Genomic DNA, 19,739 nt, shown 5'->3' with positions numbered 1-19,739 from the left:
CCGCTTTGGGCTTAAAACCTTTCGATGTACTTTTTTATTTTCTTTAAAATCGATATTGAATAAATTTTTCTGACGTAAAGGACTTGTTTTAGTTCTATCCAGTAATATATAACAAATTTAACCAACCACGTACATAACGTGTAATGAATCAATTTCAATAAAAGTCAAATATTGGACGGGGAAACTTATGTTAATTTCATGTTGACTGTAATTCTACTGCATTAGGATAACTAAAAACTAAAAGTGATTATTTATTGAAATTCTGTAAAACAACTGCGCATTTAATTGAACTTGTTTGTAATGCAGATGGGACATGTTCAATTTATGGGATCAGTCACTATGTAGTAGGTTTACTTCTAAAGAAAAACTATTCTGATTAAAAGACGTAATTCGTAAAACATTTTAATGTCCTGTTGAATTTCCTATAAGAGCATAATAATTGAAAGGCAAACGGTATTTGACTGAAATATCGTAAAGTCGGTTTCTATTCAAACATCAGTCTGTGGTGATTTAGTTTAATATGTACGTTGATTTGTGCGCTTAGATACACTAGTTTATTACGTAAACGGGACACGGTCGATAAATTGGGCCATTAGTCAACTGCTTTGTTAAGGAGGACATAACCTTGTAAGGAGATCATTATTATGAGTTCTTTGCGGTTCCTTTATGCAACAAGTAGGTCAACTCCGGTAGAAATGTTATTATTCTAGAACAATTTTGTCTGAATTCAAACAGTTAAAAAATACGACACATTAGAGAGCCAAAGAATTATTCGAACTACTATAAAGCTTTAGTCTACATTAAGTCTGCTTTAGTCTACATCTACAGTCTGCTTTAGTCTAACCATATCATATTGGTTTAAATTTCTCCGTATCGTGTGATCGTCACTTCCGACGATGTTTACTTTCTCTGTTGAGACATATATATGTAACATTAGATGGACAAAAAAATATGCTAGCTTTTATTTATAATACCTACTTGACATGTTTGATATCAAACGTAGCAAACAATCTCTCTGGGCTTCAAACGTTTAATTTCTTTTTTATGTTAAAAAAATTATCATTGAATCAGTTTGATGAAGTTAAACACTTGTTCCAGTTGTACCCAGTAAAATATAACTATTACAAGCAACCACGTACATAACTTGTCATTTAATAACGTCAATTACTATGAAATTAACTTGATGGGAAATTTTTTGATTGCTCATTTGATTTTTATTATAATGTAGTGGGATACTTATCAACCGTATATTATTTGAAATTGTGATGTCGGTATCTATTAATAATTTAGATGGTGCTTATTTATTTCCACATGTGCTTGCAATTCCGTATAACAAATGCGCATTTAAATAAACTTGAATGTTACGCAGACGGGACATTTTCAACTAAGTGGGTCGATAAGATTACTTCTAAATAATCACTATCCTGATTAAAAGAAGAAGAACGTTTTATCATTGTGTCGACCTTTCTTTAAAGCACTACTGGTTTATATAAAAGTATTTACTGAAATTAACTGGTTATTTAGTTAATAGTGCGTGACTTGCGCTAGTATTACGGCAAATCACTCCTGTGAAAAAGAAAACATATCTTTAAAACAAGGCCTTGATTTATCTTCAACAAAAGATAAGTTGAAAATGCATTTTAAAGTATTCGAGTTCCCCTGGTATGTCATTTCATCAATAAGTATGCTTTCGCAGATGACATATTCAATTTAACAGTTTCTTTTCTTTTTATCTCGATACGAATAAATAACAACTAACTCTGAAATCATAATGTTTATTATACAGAAAATAAATGTGCACAAAGGATTTTAAATCATTAATGGGCCGCGTCACGACAAAACCAACATAATGGGTTTGCGACAAGCATGGATCCAGACCAGCCTGCACATCCGCGCAGTCTGATCAGGATCCATGCTGTTCGCTATCAGTTTCTCTACTTGTTATAGGGTTTGTAAGCGAACAGCATGGATCCTGGTCAGACTGCGCGGATGCGCAGGTTGGTCTGGATCCATGCTGGTCGCAAACCCATTATGTTGGTTTTGTCGTGACGCGGCTCATTTTGTTTTGTAAACATCTGTTTGATTTTGTCTCTGTTAAAATTAAAACTATAATATTGTTAAAATCGGTTTCTACCAGAATTCTTTTAATCTTAAAGACGTAAGCTTCTGTTATCGTTTAGATATATAAACAGAATGAAATATTTTTAAACTTTTAAAAACCAAAAAAATGTTGGTTACATTTCTCATGTAAAAGGTTGAATGCTTCCCGTGAGTGTTATCGTCTTTCCTCTTTCAAGTGCACTATAATTCAAAATCATGATAAAAGCTAAAACTGTGTTTCTACTTTTTTCAAATAATTGAAAAAAAGAAAGAAAAAAAAGTTCCCCTGCCCTTTTTTTTTTTTTTTTAAATAACAAGTAAAGTTTGTTGCCCCAAAAAAAAAATTCAAAAAATATTGGCGAAGAGCGGTTTTTGTCATTATTTCTCTCTTCTTAATTCTGGAAACAAAGTGATCCCTCGGAAGCATTAATCACAACAAAATAACATAAGAATTGCAGACTCGGTTTGATTGAGTCTGTACATGAGGGATAATGAATAAGTGCAACGTCCCTCACGCCCCCTAGCACCGGCTTGAGCGGTACTCAATTCTCAACACTTTATAGTGTTGGCATCAATGATCCCGAAGGACCAGAAAATATAACAACACTGAAGTGAAGTACGGGGCAACATTTTACGGCTGCCACACGGCACTTGACACCTGCTGTTGTGAAGTACAAAATTCTGGAAACAAAGTGATCCCTCGGAAGCATTAATCACAACAAAATAACATAAGAATTGCAGACTCGGTTTGATTGAGTCTGTACATGAGGGATAATGAATAAGTCCTAAACCTAGGTCGATTGTCTTAAAAAAAAAACAGACCTTTTAAAAGAATTTTCAGGACAAGGACAACATTGTTGCAAAATACGCACGTCACAAAAGCTTTCGACAGAGATTGGTGGGATTAAAGAGATTCATAGAGAGATCTCCTAATGCCAATATCCGGAACAATACGAATTTTATATCTCTAGTACCTGACTTTGCAAAATATAACTATTAAATTGCAATGTTCACACTTTGAGTCATGAGTAGTTTATCATTTTTACATCCATCAAAGATAACTAAATTTTCCTTACACATCTTTGTTTATCTTAACTTTTGACCCTTCTGGACCCTTGACTGGTAAGAGAAGCCTGAATTATGCGCGCAAATACTAAGCCCTCAAAATGTTAAACATTTGTGCAAAGTTACATTAAAATCCCCTGATGAATGTATAAGTTTTGCGCCAAAACAAGCATTTTAAATAACCTCTAAGTGTGATCTTAACCTTTAACCTAGAGACCTGATTTATGCACCTGACACTGCTTCTCATAGTGGTGAACATTTCTATGAAGTTTCATTAGAATCAAGCTATGCATGTAAGAGATATACTCTGGACAATATCTTTATATTTTATCATCTTTATTGACCTTGACATTCAGTATATAACCCTAATTACATGGGTCACATCCATAGTCGTGGTAATGGCCATTTGTGTTTCAATCCCTCAATAAATGATGACTAAATGGTCCAAATACACATTTTCATATTTTATCTGAACTTTGACCCCTTTGTGTGACCTTGACCTTAGCCGCATGGACCTAAATTTTGCATGCAACACTCCGCCTTACAATGGTGAACATTTGTTCTAAGTTATATGGAAATCCCAATAAGCATGTAAAAGTTTTGCTCCAGACAAGCGTTTTCCAATTACCTCTAAGTGTGACCTTAACATTTAATCTTGAGAGCTGGTTTATGCGCATGACACTGCTTCTCATAGTGGTGAACATTTCTATGAAGTTTCTTTAGAATCCCTCCATGAGTGTAGGAGATATGCTCTGGACAAAATCTCTATATTTTATCATCTTTAGTGACCTTTACCTTTCATATATTAACCTTAATAACATGGTTCACACCCGTAGTCATGATAACGACCATTTGTGTTTAAATCCCTCAATAAATGATGACTAAATGGTCCGGATACATATTTTCATATCTAATCTAAACTTTGATCCCTATGTGTGACATTAACCTTGGCAACAGGGAACTATAATACGAATCCATTTTCCAAAACCGCCTAACTTAAGGAATATACAAACTTGAAATATGACATTCAATTAATAGCTTAATCTCCGGCATGCGTATGTAAAAGCTATTTTTGTTAAACAAATTGCGTGCGTTTAATTGAACTAAAACTGAGCCCTCAACGACAAAACCGAACATGGTCGTTTCGAACACCATCAATGGATCCAGCCAGCCAGCGCATGAGGCTCAGTCTATCAGATCAATACTTGCTATCAGAATCCTCCTACTTGTATAGTTTGTAACGCACATAGCATGACCTGATCAGACTGCGCGTGCGCACTGGTCTGGACCATAGCGGTCGCCAACCATTCCGTCTGTTTTTGTCATACGCGCCAAATATTCTATCACGCATGAATTACACGTGTAAGCAACATTATATTTATGCAAAGAAATCATGCATCTCATAAAAAGGAAGCTTCTTTTAAAGAATTTTTGTTTGCTATTTAAATATTCTCAATTTGTTTAAAAATATTATGTTTGCATCATTTCAATAACATATGTACATTTGAAATATTTTGCGTGCGTATATAATATAAATCTAAATAATATAATATAGGTAAATAAATGCTTTATCAGACATACATAAATAATAAAGTTAATCAAGTGTTTGTTGAAAAAAGAACTTTAAACGTATAAATTAATTGAATTATAAATAATTCAACCGTGTCAACACCGAATTTCTAATGAATATATTTATAAAAGCTGATGTACTAATAAAATAATAAAAAGGTTTCATGTATTTCATTGTCCTCAAGTAAAAGTCATCAGAGTTTTTATCATGTATATTCAATGAAATTCTTATATTCCATGTTTATATTCCATGACACGACAAGACGTAAGTCGTATACATTCCCGAAAAAGTCGCAATTAATGCATATCGGTTTACTCAATTTCAGGCACCTGTCCATTCTAATAAAACATCAACACCTAAATCGAACTTTCTTCATGTGCTTTTCGTCCGATGGCGTCGTAAAATCTATTATAAAGAGAAATGTACAAAGAACAATTATGATACAAATTACACTGATATGTAAAAAAAACAGCAAAACTATTACATAAACAAAGGTTTGCCCGTATGAATGAAATATCAAAACTTACTCATTACAATATCGTGGAACAAGCAAGAAACTCACTAAACAGGCCGTGGAATAAGCAAAAATGTCATTAAGTAAACAAGCATATGACTCATCTAAGATAAAACTAAAACATGAATTTAATTAGCCCTTGAGCTGCTGATTTTGTACATGAGCATTACGGACTTGTCAGGCATTGAATTTGTGGCAGATCATTTAAAGTTTAGGGATTTCAATATCAAAATTACAAAAATCGATCTACCAAAAGTACAGAGTCTTTTTTGAGACTGCATGGATTGCAGGCTGGCCTGACTCTATACTGGTTGCATAAGCCTATCGCTTCTGGTTCCAGGTTAAAGTTTAGCAGTCATGATAATTTTGATGAGAACGATGTCTGAAAAGTGTAGGAGTATCATAAGTTAAATTCCCATAGTTTCGTGAAATACTTAGAAAATACAGATTATGCATTAAAACACACAAACAAGGTCAATTAAAACATTAGCAGTACTTCAATAGTAATAAATGTATTCCCACGCCCGGCAAACTGTCGCTCCACTTCAAAATTGTGGTGTACGGTAAAATGAGCGAACGGCATTTCCGAGATAGAGCGGAAGGCCGATTTAAACGCCTAATTGTAAGTATTGTTTATGTTTTTGTCTTGTTCTTTATTTAAGTTATATTTTTTCGAAAAACGTAAAATGTGGTTCCGTGTAGGATTGATTTAGGCTTCCAATGATCTAAGCTGTTACAAAAAGAAAATTATATTAAGCCCGGTAGAACTTTTCTCCCTGACGAAGCGAACGATGATTTGTAGAAAATTGAACTTCCCAACCATAGAAATGCCATACCTTTCGGATTTCTTGAAAAAGTGTATTAGTAAATTATCAACCCGTAATAAGAACTTGTCCTTCGTGCAAAATAAATTACTCCTGAAGGATTTCTTAAATTTGTAAATCGATATTTTTCGAAAGTAGTGGAGCGAAAGGGCGAGAGATGGAGCAAAAGGTTCGATGTTGAGCGCAAGGCGATATTAATTTGACGTATTAGGAGGAGCGTAGTCATGATTTTTATAAATAAAAGCTATAGAAGTTAAGATAGACATGATCAAGTGTTAAGACCGAGATATATATACCTTTTAAAGAGAACTAATAAAGTGTGATATCCTTTCAACGACTATAGCGTAATATAGGGTTAACGCACGTTTTCCCGTGTTATAACGTCTGCAGAGTCCCGAGGAACGGTTGGTGCCCGAGCCCGGTAGGGCGAGGGCTCCAACAGTTCCGAGGGACTCTGCAGACTTTATAACACGAAATAAACGTGCGTTGACGCTATTATAGCATAAAATTTTCAAACAGAGTCGTGATGTATAGTTTATACAGAACACAATTACATTTAATTATTGTGCTTGGACGGTATTTATCCAATTCTATGTTTTACGTATGCGTTTCATTTTTCCGGGGCCAACAATTTGGAAAATTCTCGGAACCGAACGAAATTTTGAATTTTAATTGATTTAACAAAGCTTGGCCTTTGGAGATTTATTATCTCAAGAAAAAAAACATTACATTACTCTACCCTCTACCCAAGACAAAATATGACCCTCAGAAATTCTTAGAATGATTTCAGATTGACGGTAGAAAAAGATCAGTGACATCAGAATCGGTTTTTCTTTTCAAGCAAACAAGGGCACTAAGCATTATTCTCTCAAAGAAATATAAAGAGCATTTATCAACATAAACATAAATAAAAAACATTTTCTCATATTAATTTTGTGTTATCTAGTTTTGTAAGTTAATCGGAGTGTTAAACTGAATGACGGGTAGATTCTACTGTATTTGTTTACATTGACAACTGTCCGTTTCTTAGAAAGGGCGACAACCAAGATTAGCACCGATGTCTATACGCCGTTTTTCCGGCATAGGTACTTGAATATGCGACTTTGAGGCCCTCCTCGAATATAACAAGAGCGCATGACTCTTTGGCAAACAGGCCAAATCGTCATTTTTTGTTTGTTTGTTTACTGGGCCCTGTATGTATTGCGCATAGGTGAAACCGGGCTATAACAAGAGCGCATGACTATGTTAACACATGGTTTTGGTCCCGTTATAACATGGGCAAAAGAGGGAAAAATAGCCGATTTTATGCTATAATAAATGTAATCGCGAAGGTGTCACATATGGCTGCCGTGTAGATTCCATTATTCATGTTCGAAATTTGGATGAGGCCCGACCATTGAATCATACACATGTATGCATGGCATAATACAGGATGCCACTTATTCGAGGTCAATCATGATTTTTGACACGGTTATGTAAATTTAAAAACGTGTGTCCGTGCAAATGCGACAAAGTCGAATATTTTTAGTTCTACCGCGAACAAATGTTTCCGAGCAGGTACGTGTAACTCGATTGTTTACGCCAAAATGTTATGTTTTTCGAAAAGTTAGATATTCAAGGTGCAGAACAGAAACAAAATTATGCAATGCATGGAACACATTAAATTAAATGGATCACTACTACCAAATTCAGTTCACAATGACTTTCTGTAATTAATAGCTCTAACGTACCTGTTCTGAGCAAAAACACAAATAAGCCACGTTTTCATGAATTTGTAAGGTGGGGAATCGCTATGAAAATGGTTGACAAGGTGTCAGTCGTTATAAGGATATAACACGTGTTCCAGTTATGTTTCAAGATACTTCCTCCCTTATTTAGCATTGTTGTTTAGTTTATTATTTTCGTCTGAAAGTGTAAATAGAAATTTCTACTATAACTAGGTCTATTATATTATTGATAATTTTAGTCCGTACACCGACTGAGTTCTGCCTCACTTTGAGAGGAAATTAATAAACTAAACAACAATGCTAAATACGGGAGGAAGTATCTTGAAACATAACTGGAACACGTGTTATATCCTTATAACGACTGACACCTTGTCAACCATTTTTATAGCGATTCCCCACCTTACAAATTCATGAAAACGTGACAGAAAGTCATTGTGAACTGAACTCGGTAGTAGTGATCCATTTAATTTAATGTGTTCCATGCATTGCATAATTTTGTTTCTGTTCTGCACCTTGAATATCTAACTTTCGAAAAACATAACATTTTGGCATGAACAATCGAGTTACACGTACCTGCTCGGAAACATTTGTTCGTGGTAGAGCTAAAAATATTCGATTTTGTCGCATTTGCACGGACACACGTTTTTAAATGTACATAACCGTGTCAAAAATCATGATTGACCTCGAATAAGTGGCATCCTGTATTATGCCATGCATACATTTGTATGATTCAATGGTCGGGCCTCATCCAAAATTCGAACATAAATAAAGAAATCTACACGGAAGCCATAGGTGACACCTTCGCGATTACATTTATTACGCTATAGTCGTTGAAAGGATATCACACTTTATTAGTTGTCTTCAAAAGGTATATATATCGGTCTGAACACTTGATTACGTCTATTTTAACTTCTATAGCTTTTATATGTAAAAAAAATCATAGACTACGCTCCTCCTAATACGTCAAATTAATATCGCCTTGCGCTCAACATCGAACCTTTTGCTCCATCTCTTGCCCTTTCGCTCCACTACTGACGAAAAATATCGGTTTACAAATTTAAGAAATCCTTCAGGAGTAATTTATTTTGCACGAAGGACAAGTTCTTATTACGGGTCGATAATTTACTAATACATTTTTTCAAGAAATCCGAAAGGTATGGCATTTCTATGGTTGGGAAGTTCAATATTCTACAAATCGTCGTTTGGTTCGTTAGGGAGAAAAGTTCTTCCGGGCTTAATATAATTTTGTTTTTGTCAGCTTAGATCATTGGAAGCCTTAATCAAACATACACTGAACTACATTTCCGTTTTTCGGAAAAACTATAACTTAAATGAATAACAAGAAAAAAAACATAAACAATACTTACAGTTAGCCGTGTAAATCAGCCTTCCGCTCTATCTCGGAAATGACGTTCGCTTGTTTTACCGTACACTGGAGCGACAGTTTGCCGGGCGTGATTCCGTAATAAATGCTACCTCTTTGGTTTAACATCATTGCTTCACAAATAAATGACCGTATGTCAACCAAAACTTCTCTTGCATCCTTATAATCATCAGTCTTGATATTTGAGCTCACTTCCTTTGGGTTTTGAATTAATGCTATAGGTGTTACTTCTACAATTAAACAAATACCCATTGTTCTTAAACAGAAATAATCAAATAACCATAAATTATAGATATATCAAGAACATATGTCAGACTGCCTTTTAAATAATTATCAAAATTTGAGTTTCAGCAATTTAACCGCAGAAAGTGGGAAATGAACTGGATTTCTGTGCAATTCATGAAACAGTTTTCAGTTTTCCCGCCGCTTGGCGGTTTTGTTTTTCCTGGTCTTTGTCAAAAGAAAATGCTAATGAATTTGAGCATAAATTTATGTTATAATGATCTATAAAGATAAATAGTCAGGTCAAAATTGAAAATCGTACATCACAATAAGTCATTGTCCTTAATATTAAAAATACAAATGTATATAGACAAAGTAGAAAGAGGGCATTAGAATTCTCCATAATTACCCGTCGATGAACGGTTGTTGCCTAGTCCAATAAATCGACGTAGTTTATTAAGTATATTGTTAACCAACTCAGAACCGCTATCATTTGAACATATTTTATGTGCCTCATCGATGGCTGCGCACAGGATTGCAAAGAATATTGTCATCATCAGATATACAACCCCGCTCACAAAAAGCATGAAGTAGACTTTAGCCATGACAGGGTCCGACTCTTCAACTTCTGAGAAGCGGCTTTTCCCCAGAATGCTTATAAACAATGTTTCCATTGCCTTGACAACATTTTGATATGCTTTGATGTCCGACCCAAACAGAAGGTATCCTAAAGCCGCATATGAAATGAATGTAAATATAAAAAATGCAGCGAATGAAATCAAATCTTTTGCAGCCTTCGAAAACACATTTGCCAGAACCTTTATTCTTTGCGTGTAACCAAATATTTTCAACAGACGTAAAATGGCCATGAACACCAAAATGCCAATTGACATGACGACTACTTGATTCCATATTGCGATATGTTGAAAATTTACAAACTCCTTCTTATCTACCCTAAATACATCTAAGCTCTTGTTTGCAAATACCATTTGCACTATCACCATAGCTATTGTGACGTAACCTCCGATCGCAGAAAACAAATCGTATATTTGCCAAGTGTCTTTAAAGAATGTTCTTCTTTCTTTCAAGAGTTTATGTACTAGATGTAACGAAAATAGAAAAAGGTATACTACATAGGATATTTCACAAACCAATGTGTACACGCCTGAAGGTCCCAGATGAAGATATACTCGTAATGGGAAAACGCTATAGGTAGGAACAGCGCCACCTGTTTCCGGAAACTCAACCATAAATATACAGTAAGTAAATATATTCGTATTTGGACTATACAGTGTGAACTCAAACAACACCGCCCTGGTTTCCCTATCTATCCAGATGTTTCTATATAACTCGGTTATAATCTTTTGACTGACTTGTCTATTCACATTGAGTTTTGCAATGTATCCGCCTCCGGTGTATGTTGCAAAATGACCAACAGTTGGCAAACCCCAAATATCAAAAGACGAAGTATGTGTCCAAGCGGGTGATGAATAATTGTATAATGCATCTTTCTGGCTGCACTTTTCTTTGCTCCATTTGAAACAATACGACCCGGTATCTTCGGAGGCACTCCGATAAGTTTTATAACAATCAATAGTACCAATGTAACTGTAGTGGCATGTCCCTACAACATAAAGATGTAGCTTGCGGTTGTAGATTATATCCAATAAAAAGAATGTACAAAGTTTCATTGTTTCACAACCTTTTGAGCATATGCACGTTTTAATGTAAGTATATGCTGAACGTAGTATTCAGTTATAATGATTAAAAGAGAAACTATAAAGTACGATTGACCCGGAATGATAATACCAACCATGACAAGGAATTACTCTTTTTTACATTTTAATGAAGATTTGGCCGATTTGTATGTCTTATAATGATTTATTGAAAAATGGCTGTTTTCATTGAAAAGTCTCCCGTTACAAGTTAAAGTTGCTATAAAACTATAAAAACTGCTTCAATACTAATCAAACTTGGCACAAATGTTGACTGTAAAATTGCCTTTGTAACAACATGCTCAGTCTTAAATTTTCTGTTACCATGGCAACTAGGCGACATCTCAAAATTGCCAAAAATCACTATTTTGCGTTGATTTTTCCATCAAAATTGATTTCAAAGTGCTGCAACTTCTCAATGATGGATTAAGATACCTCTCACAAGTCCAAACTTTTCTTGGCGATGAGGGGACTACCACCCCCTTCAACCCCCCACCCCCCCAATGTATCTTTTGGATGGGGGACGGCGCCAAAAAGTGCTCACTTTTTTAAACACCATTTTTCAAACAAAAAACAAGTGTTTAGGGCCTAAATAAGGCATTTTTTCACCATTTGAGAAAGCAAAAATTGGGGGGGTGAAAAAGGCGTAGAAAGGCGTATATATCTGGTAATGGCTTAAATAATCAAATAAACAATGGAAAAGCAAGCAATTTCGACGAATAATGCACAGTACCTTTTCTTATTCTGAGTTGTCTAAGTCGTGGTGGTCCGACTCTAAACAGATGCCCCCCTTCAATGTGTTGACGTTCCCTCCAATGCAACGGTGTATTGCCACTATCTATGTTTGTTTCCGGGAATGATTTCATAATTGCTGTATTATTTAACCATGTGTAAAAGTCTGTAGACGTTTGTATCTGTATTTAAATATGAAAGAGAAAAGGAATACCTATTATTTTTGGCAAAACAAATTGATTATTCACATCTAATAAAAAAAAAAAAACCCTCCGCAGCTCAAGCAAAATAGTACCTTTCAAAACGTTATCAATATTTAACCCATTCAATAGTTTCTTGAAAAAGAAATTATGTCGGGATCGACTCTACATAGAAATTTCTTCGTCTGGCGCAAAAATAATGCTGAATATTTCTAAATGACTCCAACTGTGTGACGCTAAAGGCAACAACAACAAAAAAAGAAAAATAGTCATATTCAGTAAGAAAATTAATACCTTAGAAAACGACGCCATGCCTGATGGTTTGACAAATGTATTCTCTATGTATTGGTACAGTTCGTAAGATCGTGAGTCCCTGCTTGAATAGCTGATGCTCACTAAGATCCAGATTAAAACTGTTGTAGAGATGCAGTCATAAAGGTTGTTCAGAGATTTCTTATCTTCTGAGTTCTTTACTTGTGCTTCCTTTAATTGTGTCGTATCAAAATTTGATACGGTCATACGGGTTGCGTCTACAAATAAATGTCAATAAAGACGTACGTGATTTCAAGTTTAATTATTTCAAATGAAATAAAGATACTTTTTATTGTTATTTTATTCAAAATATTTGACAGATTTAACATACAAAAAATCTATGAAATGTTAACCCTTAAATAATTGTACAATAAGTAAAGATTATTTGTCCTTTACTATCACTTTAATTTTGCCCAACTTTTGTTTCAATATTTCAGCTACATTTTAATTTAGCTAAACCTTCATACCACATTTCTTTCTAGAAGACGTAGAGAAGTACTTTATGACATGGCTCCTAGTTATTAGTGTACTGGGACTTGACATCTTTCTGAACAGCATCGCAAAAACAACTGCCATCAACAAAATCTAAAAGAATATGTTATTAATGATTCGATTAAAATCCGAGACAAAACACAGCGATAAAAGAACGATGAATATAAATAAAAAATGGTGAACGACGCAACATCTATATAAGCGCCAGTGTAAACAAGTAAAGTGACCACCGGCACCGGTCTGAAAACATCATTGTAAAAAAGTTTTAAAAAAAACACTTTGCATTCACCTTGTTTTCACATTCTGATAAAAGTCATACTCTAAAGAAAATTTTAGCAAACAAAATACGTTGTTCAATGCAAATTACTTAAATAACATAACAGAATAAAACACTTCCTTGCATTTCTTCACATATATTTAATTACTCCTTTTAATTTTTTAATGTGTATGTTTTGATTTGGGTTTTTGGGTTCTTCATATATTTTTGGTCATAATATTTTTAAAGAAAAGACATCATAAAAGTAATTACTTTAACTGGGTCAACGCAGAAGATGGACTGAAAGATTGATAATAACAGCATGGTAACCCATTCATCTGACTTTTGTTTACCCCATTCCATACTGTACAAGACTACATAAAATGCCGAGACAAGAGTCGCTGAGACAAGAAGAAACCATGCCAGGTATATGCACTGATTTGGCAAGGTGAACCCCTGTAATAGAATTATAGCAACAATTCACACTTGTATCTACATGTATACTATATTATTAAATATACATTGGATAGAATGGCGGCTTTTCTTTCTTTTAAAGATGCATCATAACAGAAAAAAATAACATTTTTAAATTTGATAATCTAAAATGTCTTGTTTTTTTTCATTAATGACATCATTAATTTGTTTGTCCATTTAAGAGTAAAATGTTATAGTTCATTAGAATATTAGAAACCTGCAAAAAGTAACATTGTTTTATTTCTAGTTTACCTTTATCTCTATAATAGTTATTGCAAATTTCTACCTTCATTTCTGGATACCCTTTCTGAATGATTTTCCTTTCCAGTTCTATATTCCGCTTTTTCTCCTTGTCCAACCACGCGTCAAAGAATGGTATTCTAAAATCACGCGACGTTTTTCTTCGTTTATCAAATAATGGCTTGTTTTTATTTGCAGGATAATATCTTGATAACTTAAACAAATAAATCACGAGCAATGTTGCTGGCGTGACCACAAGGCCGGAAATTAATGATTGGTAAACCTGAAATGAAAACAACAGATATTGTTTTAGGTCATTTGGGATGGAACATATCTGTGTTTTAAGTTGTTTCTATATAAATGCAGCGTTATGGGAATCTAGTGTATCGAAAGATATAATTCATGTCAACCCACCGCTTTAATTAAAATAAGACGCTAGTATGAAACAATGAATAACCAAACATTTCTAAAAAAACAATGATGTTGTTCTTACAGCCGCCAATCTGATTTATTTACATATTTGATTTCTATCATATTCACACATATACACATATATTTCGAAAGGGCATTTCTCATTTAGGTTTTCAAAGTCAATGATTCGTACTACTTGTTTATAAAATGAGTTGTATTTATAACCTTTGCTAATTGACTGTAACTGAACACAAACATGTCGTATTTGGAGTCTCTGTGACCGAGTTATTAAGCCGACCTTAAGTCATTTGTCCTTCACCGCTGTGGGTTCGAATTCCGTCACAAACTTTAAACTCGTGTGAGGAAGCCATCCGGAAAGCTTACGGACTGTCAGTGGACCCTAAATAATGCACCAAGGGGCACCTGAGGTCTTCCTCCAAAAGTATAGCCGGAATGATGCCGTATAGTGACTTAAAATCAAACAAAACAAACCAACACACTTGTTGATAAAAATGAATGTATCAAATTGCCTAATTCCCAATAAGTCAAGTGTGTTTTTCAAGTGTCTTTATGAGATACTTCGAAATTGTTTTATATTATAAAAGGCACAAAGCAAAGTGACGTAGCAGGACAAAGCAAAAACGAAACTTATCAAACTGAGTACTAGCGGCACAGGGCATAAGAAGTTCCTTTAAAACTAAAAGTGTGTCCAAGTGTGAAATATTACCTGATGTAAAGAAATCCTTAAAGGACCGACTTCAAAGTCAGTTGGTAGTTCGTAATTATCCTCATTTGAACCTTTGAAAAACATTGCATTGGCAATCAATGAAAGCATAATAAACATAAGAGCGCATGATGCCCGCTGTTTTCTAGTAAAATTGCTTGTCTGTGGTCGGTACACAACGGACAACCACGCATGACTTTCTGAAAATAAAATATTGTTTTTGAGGAATTCAGCTGAAAGAGATCTGTGCAAAATTTATATTCATTTTTGAACTTCTTTTATTTTTGAATGACAATGTAAACAGTGTAACATATCTATTAAGTATTTAGGGTTTTGTCTTCATTTAGTTCAGATTATCCTAAAAAAATCTCATTATTGTAGAGATATTTTATAAAATCTATGTTATGATCTAGTTTATTCAAAATTTTGATGTCACGGAGTCAAAAGTGTTTCTGGAGAGCACGTTCAAGTCTGACAACGTTATAGAAAAAAATTTGTTAAACCATTTGTTACGTTGACTCTGATTTTATTAAAAGTCAAATATACTTATTTTTATCATCGTGAATTTTTATCAAAAAGTTTTTACAATGGTTACATCACCTGCAATATTTTCTTTTGCATTGTGGATGACCCGAAATTTAAATTTGTTCATGTTTTCATCTTTGCTCACAGGAATTACACAATCCAGCCTTTCGTCAGATTCATCAATGGCAAGCCATTTTCCGGCAAGAAAGGTAAACCTACGAAAAACCAGAAATGTAGTATGTTTTGTAAATACATTATCATTTGCTTTTATTTACGATTCGGTTAAATGTTTACAATATGACTACAATTTATTTTTGAAACGTTACTCATCAATTGTTTCAGACATAGCCTCAGATTGTACAATGTTAGTTATAAGTGTCCTTATTATGTCAACAATTGTAGATAGAAAAATGTCAAATTTGGTCAACTTTATATGTTCTATAGATGATATTTAAATAATACAGTCTTTGTATATCTTTTTATAAACACAATACATACAAAAATGTACATTATATGAACTATTTTAGAAAGGGAAACATATTCAAAATGTACTTTTCGTTTCGTTGAATATCTTCAATCTCAACTTTGCTCAAATACCATGATGCATGCCTCCTTAAGCCAGAGTTGTCGTGCCAGACTCGTATATAAACTAAATCACCAAGGTACCGGGGTGTACACATCAGAAACTGTAAAACACTACCTGTAGGAAACTCCTACAAAACAATTAAATATAGTGATTTGACAACTACATAAGTAACGTACAGCAACTGCAAAGTCAAGGTTTCATCGGTATTCATATTTTCACTTTAAATTTTACATTTACTCTTTTTCCTTTTTAAGATATGGCCATTATCAATTGAAATGACAATGCACATTGTGTATACTGGTACCGTAAGACATTTTGAACATTTTCTGGTTTCAATGAGCAACCCTTAGAAAAAGTTACAGAATTGCTGAATTACAGACAATCCTTCAGCCAATTTAATCGCTGTCTTTTTGTCCTTTAATTGCTCCAACAGGGGATCCGAAAACATATATTTTGGGTACATTTGAGTATTCTTTTTGTTTACATCTTCTAAACAATTTAACGAAATCGATATCATAAACTATGTAAAATTTACCTTTCTCACACCATCATCTAGCTGTCTAACTCCAGTATCCATTTCTTCTCCACCTATAATAATGCTTACACGTGATCTAGTCCCGGAATTAGGACGCATTCCAGTGAACACTTTAATCACGTAAAAATAATTATCATCTGCAAAGTTGTCATTCAGTGTTGTAATACCCCACTAAAATGATAAATTATCATACTTGTTTCAACTTCACACATTATAGAAAAGGTCACATAATAAAATGACAAGGTTATCTTCAATACATTTGAGTGTTTGAAACCCTACCCCCTCCTTCCTATAGAAAAAGTAATACGATAACGAAAATAAACCAATTAAAAACTTTTAAGGGTTAACAATTGCCCAATGTAGTTATGGGCGTGTGTACAATACTTAAAAACCTGGTCAAAAAGAATATGCATATACCTACCTTAAGTATGTCTGTTTTGTCTCTATGTGTTGCCCAGGCAAGGATAATGAAATAAGAGGTGAATATCACAAACAAAACACCAATTACAGCAGCTTGACTTAAAGGAGAAAATTTCAGGAAAACCGTCTTGTAGTCTATTTTATTTGGTGCTACGTAAAATGAATTGGCAAATGTCATCTCTTTGCTGGCTTTGCATTTGCATTGAAGCTCACTTGTTGCTTTAATCCAAGTCCCCTATAATTAAAAAATAGATCACATTTTTCGTTTTCTAGCACTATGCTAGTAATTTTAAGAACATATTGTATTTTGCGCCTATAATTTTTTACGGTACAAGTTCTGCTTTACTAAGAGACATAATATATATACATAAAGGTGCGACTCAAGAAACTAACCAAAATGAAATCTTAAATGTATAAAGATTCCAGTCTTGAAACCTCTGATTATTCCAACAATCAAATCAGTCTATTGGTTTGGCACAAATATTTTCAATTATACTTGTACAATATGAATTTCACTCAATTTCTATAGACATACTTGACAATCCTTTGTACCCCAAGACTTCAACGCTTCGTTCCAAGTCATACAGCCTGCACTAACAGTTGCAAGTTTAAATGTTGGAAAGTCTAGATAAGAACCATTAGAACTTTGTACGTCTGTGACATCTACATCCCTCCAATTTGTGTCTATAAATAATTATGTATCTGGTTAACTCATGAGATATGCCAGAACCGTACATCTAATTTAGCTTTTCCGATAAGAACTCTGAATTCAAGATGTCATTTACATCTCTTATTCAAGCTCTGATTAATTATATGATTTGTATCATAACTTTAACTCACTCAATCGGACTTAAATTCTTTTCATATTTGTTTACATTTATATCGTTAAATATCTGATTAATTTAGTGTGTATGACTAATTTAACAAATGTACCGGTAATAAATTTGAAATAATCATACTTTCTTGTAATAAAAATACATTCGTTAAGCATAATTACACATACTTTTCAGTACTGTTTCTATGCCTATCTGCCAAACTCCTGTATGTGAGCCCATAACTGTCGACGGGAAATGTGCAATATAATTTGGCGGAGTGCTTTGTGTCATTGCTGTATAGTCCTTTTTCGATACATGATTGTCACCATTCTTAAGAATTTAAAAATTAAAATATGACAATTTCTTACATTCAAGACGACGATATAGATGCGTCGATATCATTCTGATTTGTTAAGTTTTACAACTGTTTTACAGATGTGTGCATATGCATTATCTCATTGATAGCAGAAGAAAAAGATGATGATGATGCTGAAACAGATGATGATGATGCAGATACAGATGATGATGATGATGATGATGATGATGGTGGTTGTGGTGGTGGTGATGGTGGTGATGATGATAGTGAAAGCTATCAATTAATGACAGAAAATAATATAAATGATTGCAAGAAACTTTTTTACATCATCTACACTAATTATTTATAATACATTTTACAATAAGAACTTATCGTAAGCAAATGTAAAATTCGTACCTACGTATGAAATAGTTACCGTAAATAAAATGTAAACATTGTATGTCGCTTCTATGCCTGGCATAGGTTCAACATTAATGAAGAGATCATCATCAGCCTTTTTCATCTGTACAATGTGGTAGTCAAACTTTGATGCGTCTTCAATATGAACAATTGGAACGTGAACCTTTGGTAAAACTTTGGAAACCTACAAAAAGATGTTTGAATTGAGAAACTGATAACAACATTTTCTGACTTATCTAAAATATTTTTTCATTAAAAAAAACTAAAATAAATACTGGCCACAAAAAACAAAATAAAATGTAAAGCGTGGTGTAAGTCAATGCAATATTATCCATTTAAATATGCTTCATACAAAAAAGAAAGATTTCTAATATGTCAACCCTAAGTCCAAAACAACTCGTAATAAAAGACAAGTTGTGGTAGAAATAATATGCTTTAAAATCACCAAAATACTGATAATTATACGATTAACGACATTCAATTGCCTAACTTCATTAAATGTATTAAATAAATAATTATAATAATTAATAATTAATAATAACTTGATGTCTTTGCCGATGAAAGACTATGTCAGGAGAAAGACGTGTGATACATTGACACTATGAAATAATAGATTTCTTTACAATACGAGCAAATAAAACGACCCGGTACTCGTTTGATCCGAACACGGACACGAGTTTGATTCAAATAAGCTGCAAGCTTTAATCACAATCAAAATATAAAATTAAAAAACTATATGCTATAAAAGCATTTTAAAAACATAAAGACCTTGTGCATAAAAGTAACAGTATGTGGCGTCATATTGCCGTCTTCGCTTTCAATTACCAATCGCTTCTGATATGATGTTATCTTCGATGCCATTCCATCATTATCTATGTTGATCACAGACAATGTTTCCATCAACTGAAAATAATGGTCAAACGTAACAAACTCAAGTGTCACTGATATTGGTTTGAATAGATTGGCTTTCTCAATCTAAAACTAGACCATAGTATAATACTATAATATATGACATTCAAACCTAATGACAGACCAAATTACTCGCTTTTAAATGTATTGAAATTTATGCAGGTCAAAGAATTCTTTTAAAAGCTAAATGGCTTAATATATTACCAGGAATCTGCGGCCTTAAGATAGATATCTAAATGTTTTCAAACAATGACAATTTCTTACAAAAAGTA

At 33.6% G+C, this 19,739-nt stretch overlaps 2 protein-coding genes across 2 annotated transcripts; both read right to left on the bottom strand.

Moving 5' to 3' along the window:
• Window positions 1-4,770: 4,770 nt before the first annotated feature.
• Window positions 4,771-12,949, bottom strand: LOC132759887 (polycystin-2-like). Its single transcript, XM_060751760.1, has 6 exons — window positions 12,833-12,949; window positions 12,348-12,583; window positions 11,855-12,035; window positions 9,816-11,030; window positions 9,277-9,414; window positions 4,771-5,140 (listed from the first exon to the last, which is right to left on the bottom strand). The coding sequence occupies exons 1-6, from the start codon at window positions 12,939-12,941 to the stop codon at window positions 5,085-5,087; spliced, it is 1,935 nt and encodes a 644-aa protein (XP_060607743.1). The 5' UTR covers window positions 12,942-12,949; the 3' UTR covers window positions 4,771-5,084.
• A 513-nt stretch (window positions 12,950-13,462) lies between these two features.
• On the bottom strand, window positions 13,463-19,701 carry LOC132759889 (polycystin-1-like protein 2). The gene is made up of 11 exons (XM_060751762.1): window positions 19,327-19,701; window positions 18,575-18,742; window positions 18,032-18,173; window positions 17,564-17,712; window positions 17,030-17,263; window positions 16,609-16,779; window positions 16,040-16,200; window positions 15,563-15,702; window positions 14,966-15,162; window positions 13,840-14,110; window positions 13,463-13,569 (listed from the first exon to the last, which is right to left on the bottom strand). Exons 1-11 carry the CDS (start codon window positions 19,456-19,458, stop codon window positions 13,463-13,465), a joined length of 1,872 nt encoding a protein of 623 aa, XP_060607745.1. The 5' UTR covers window positions 19,459-19,701.
• Window positions 19,702-19,739: the final 38 nt, after the last annotated feature.

This window comes from Ruditapes philippinarum, unplaced genomic scaffold (genome assembly GCF_026571515.1).
Source record: "Ruditapes philippinarum isolate M1 unplaced genomic scaffold, ASM2657151v2 ctg19446_1_1_1_1, whole genome shotgun sequence".
In the NCBI taxonomy this organism is placed as follows: domain Eukaryota; kingdom Metazoa; phylum Mollusca; class Bivalvia; order Venerida; family Veneridae; genus Ruditapes; species Ruditapes philippinarum.
The sequence above is the reverse complement of the archived record's forward strand: the minus strand, read 5'-3'. Positions and strand labels throughout refer to the sequence as shown.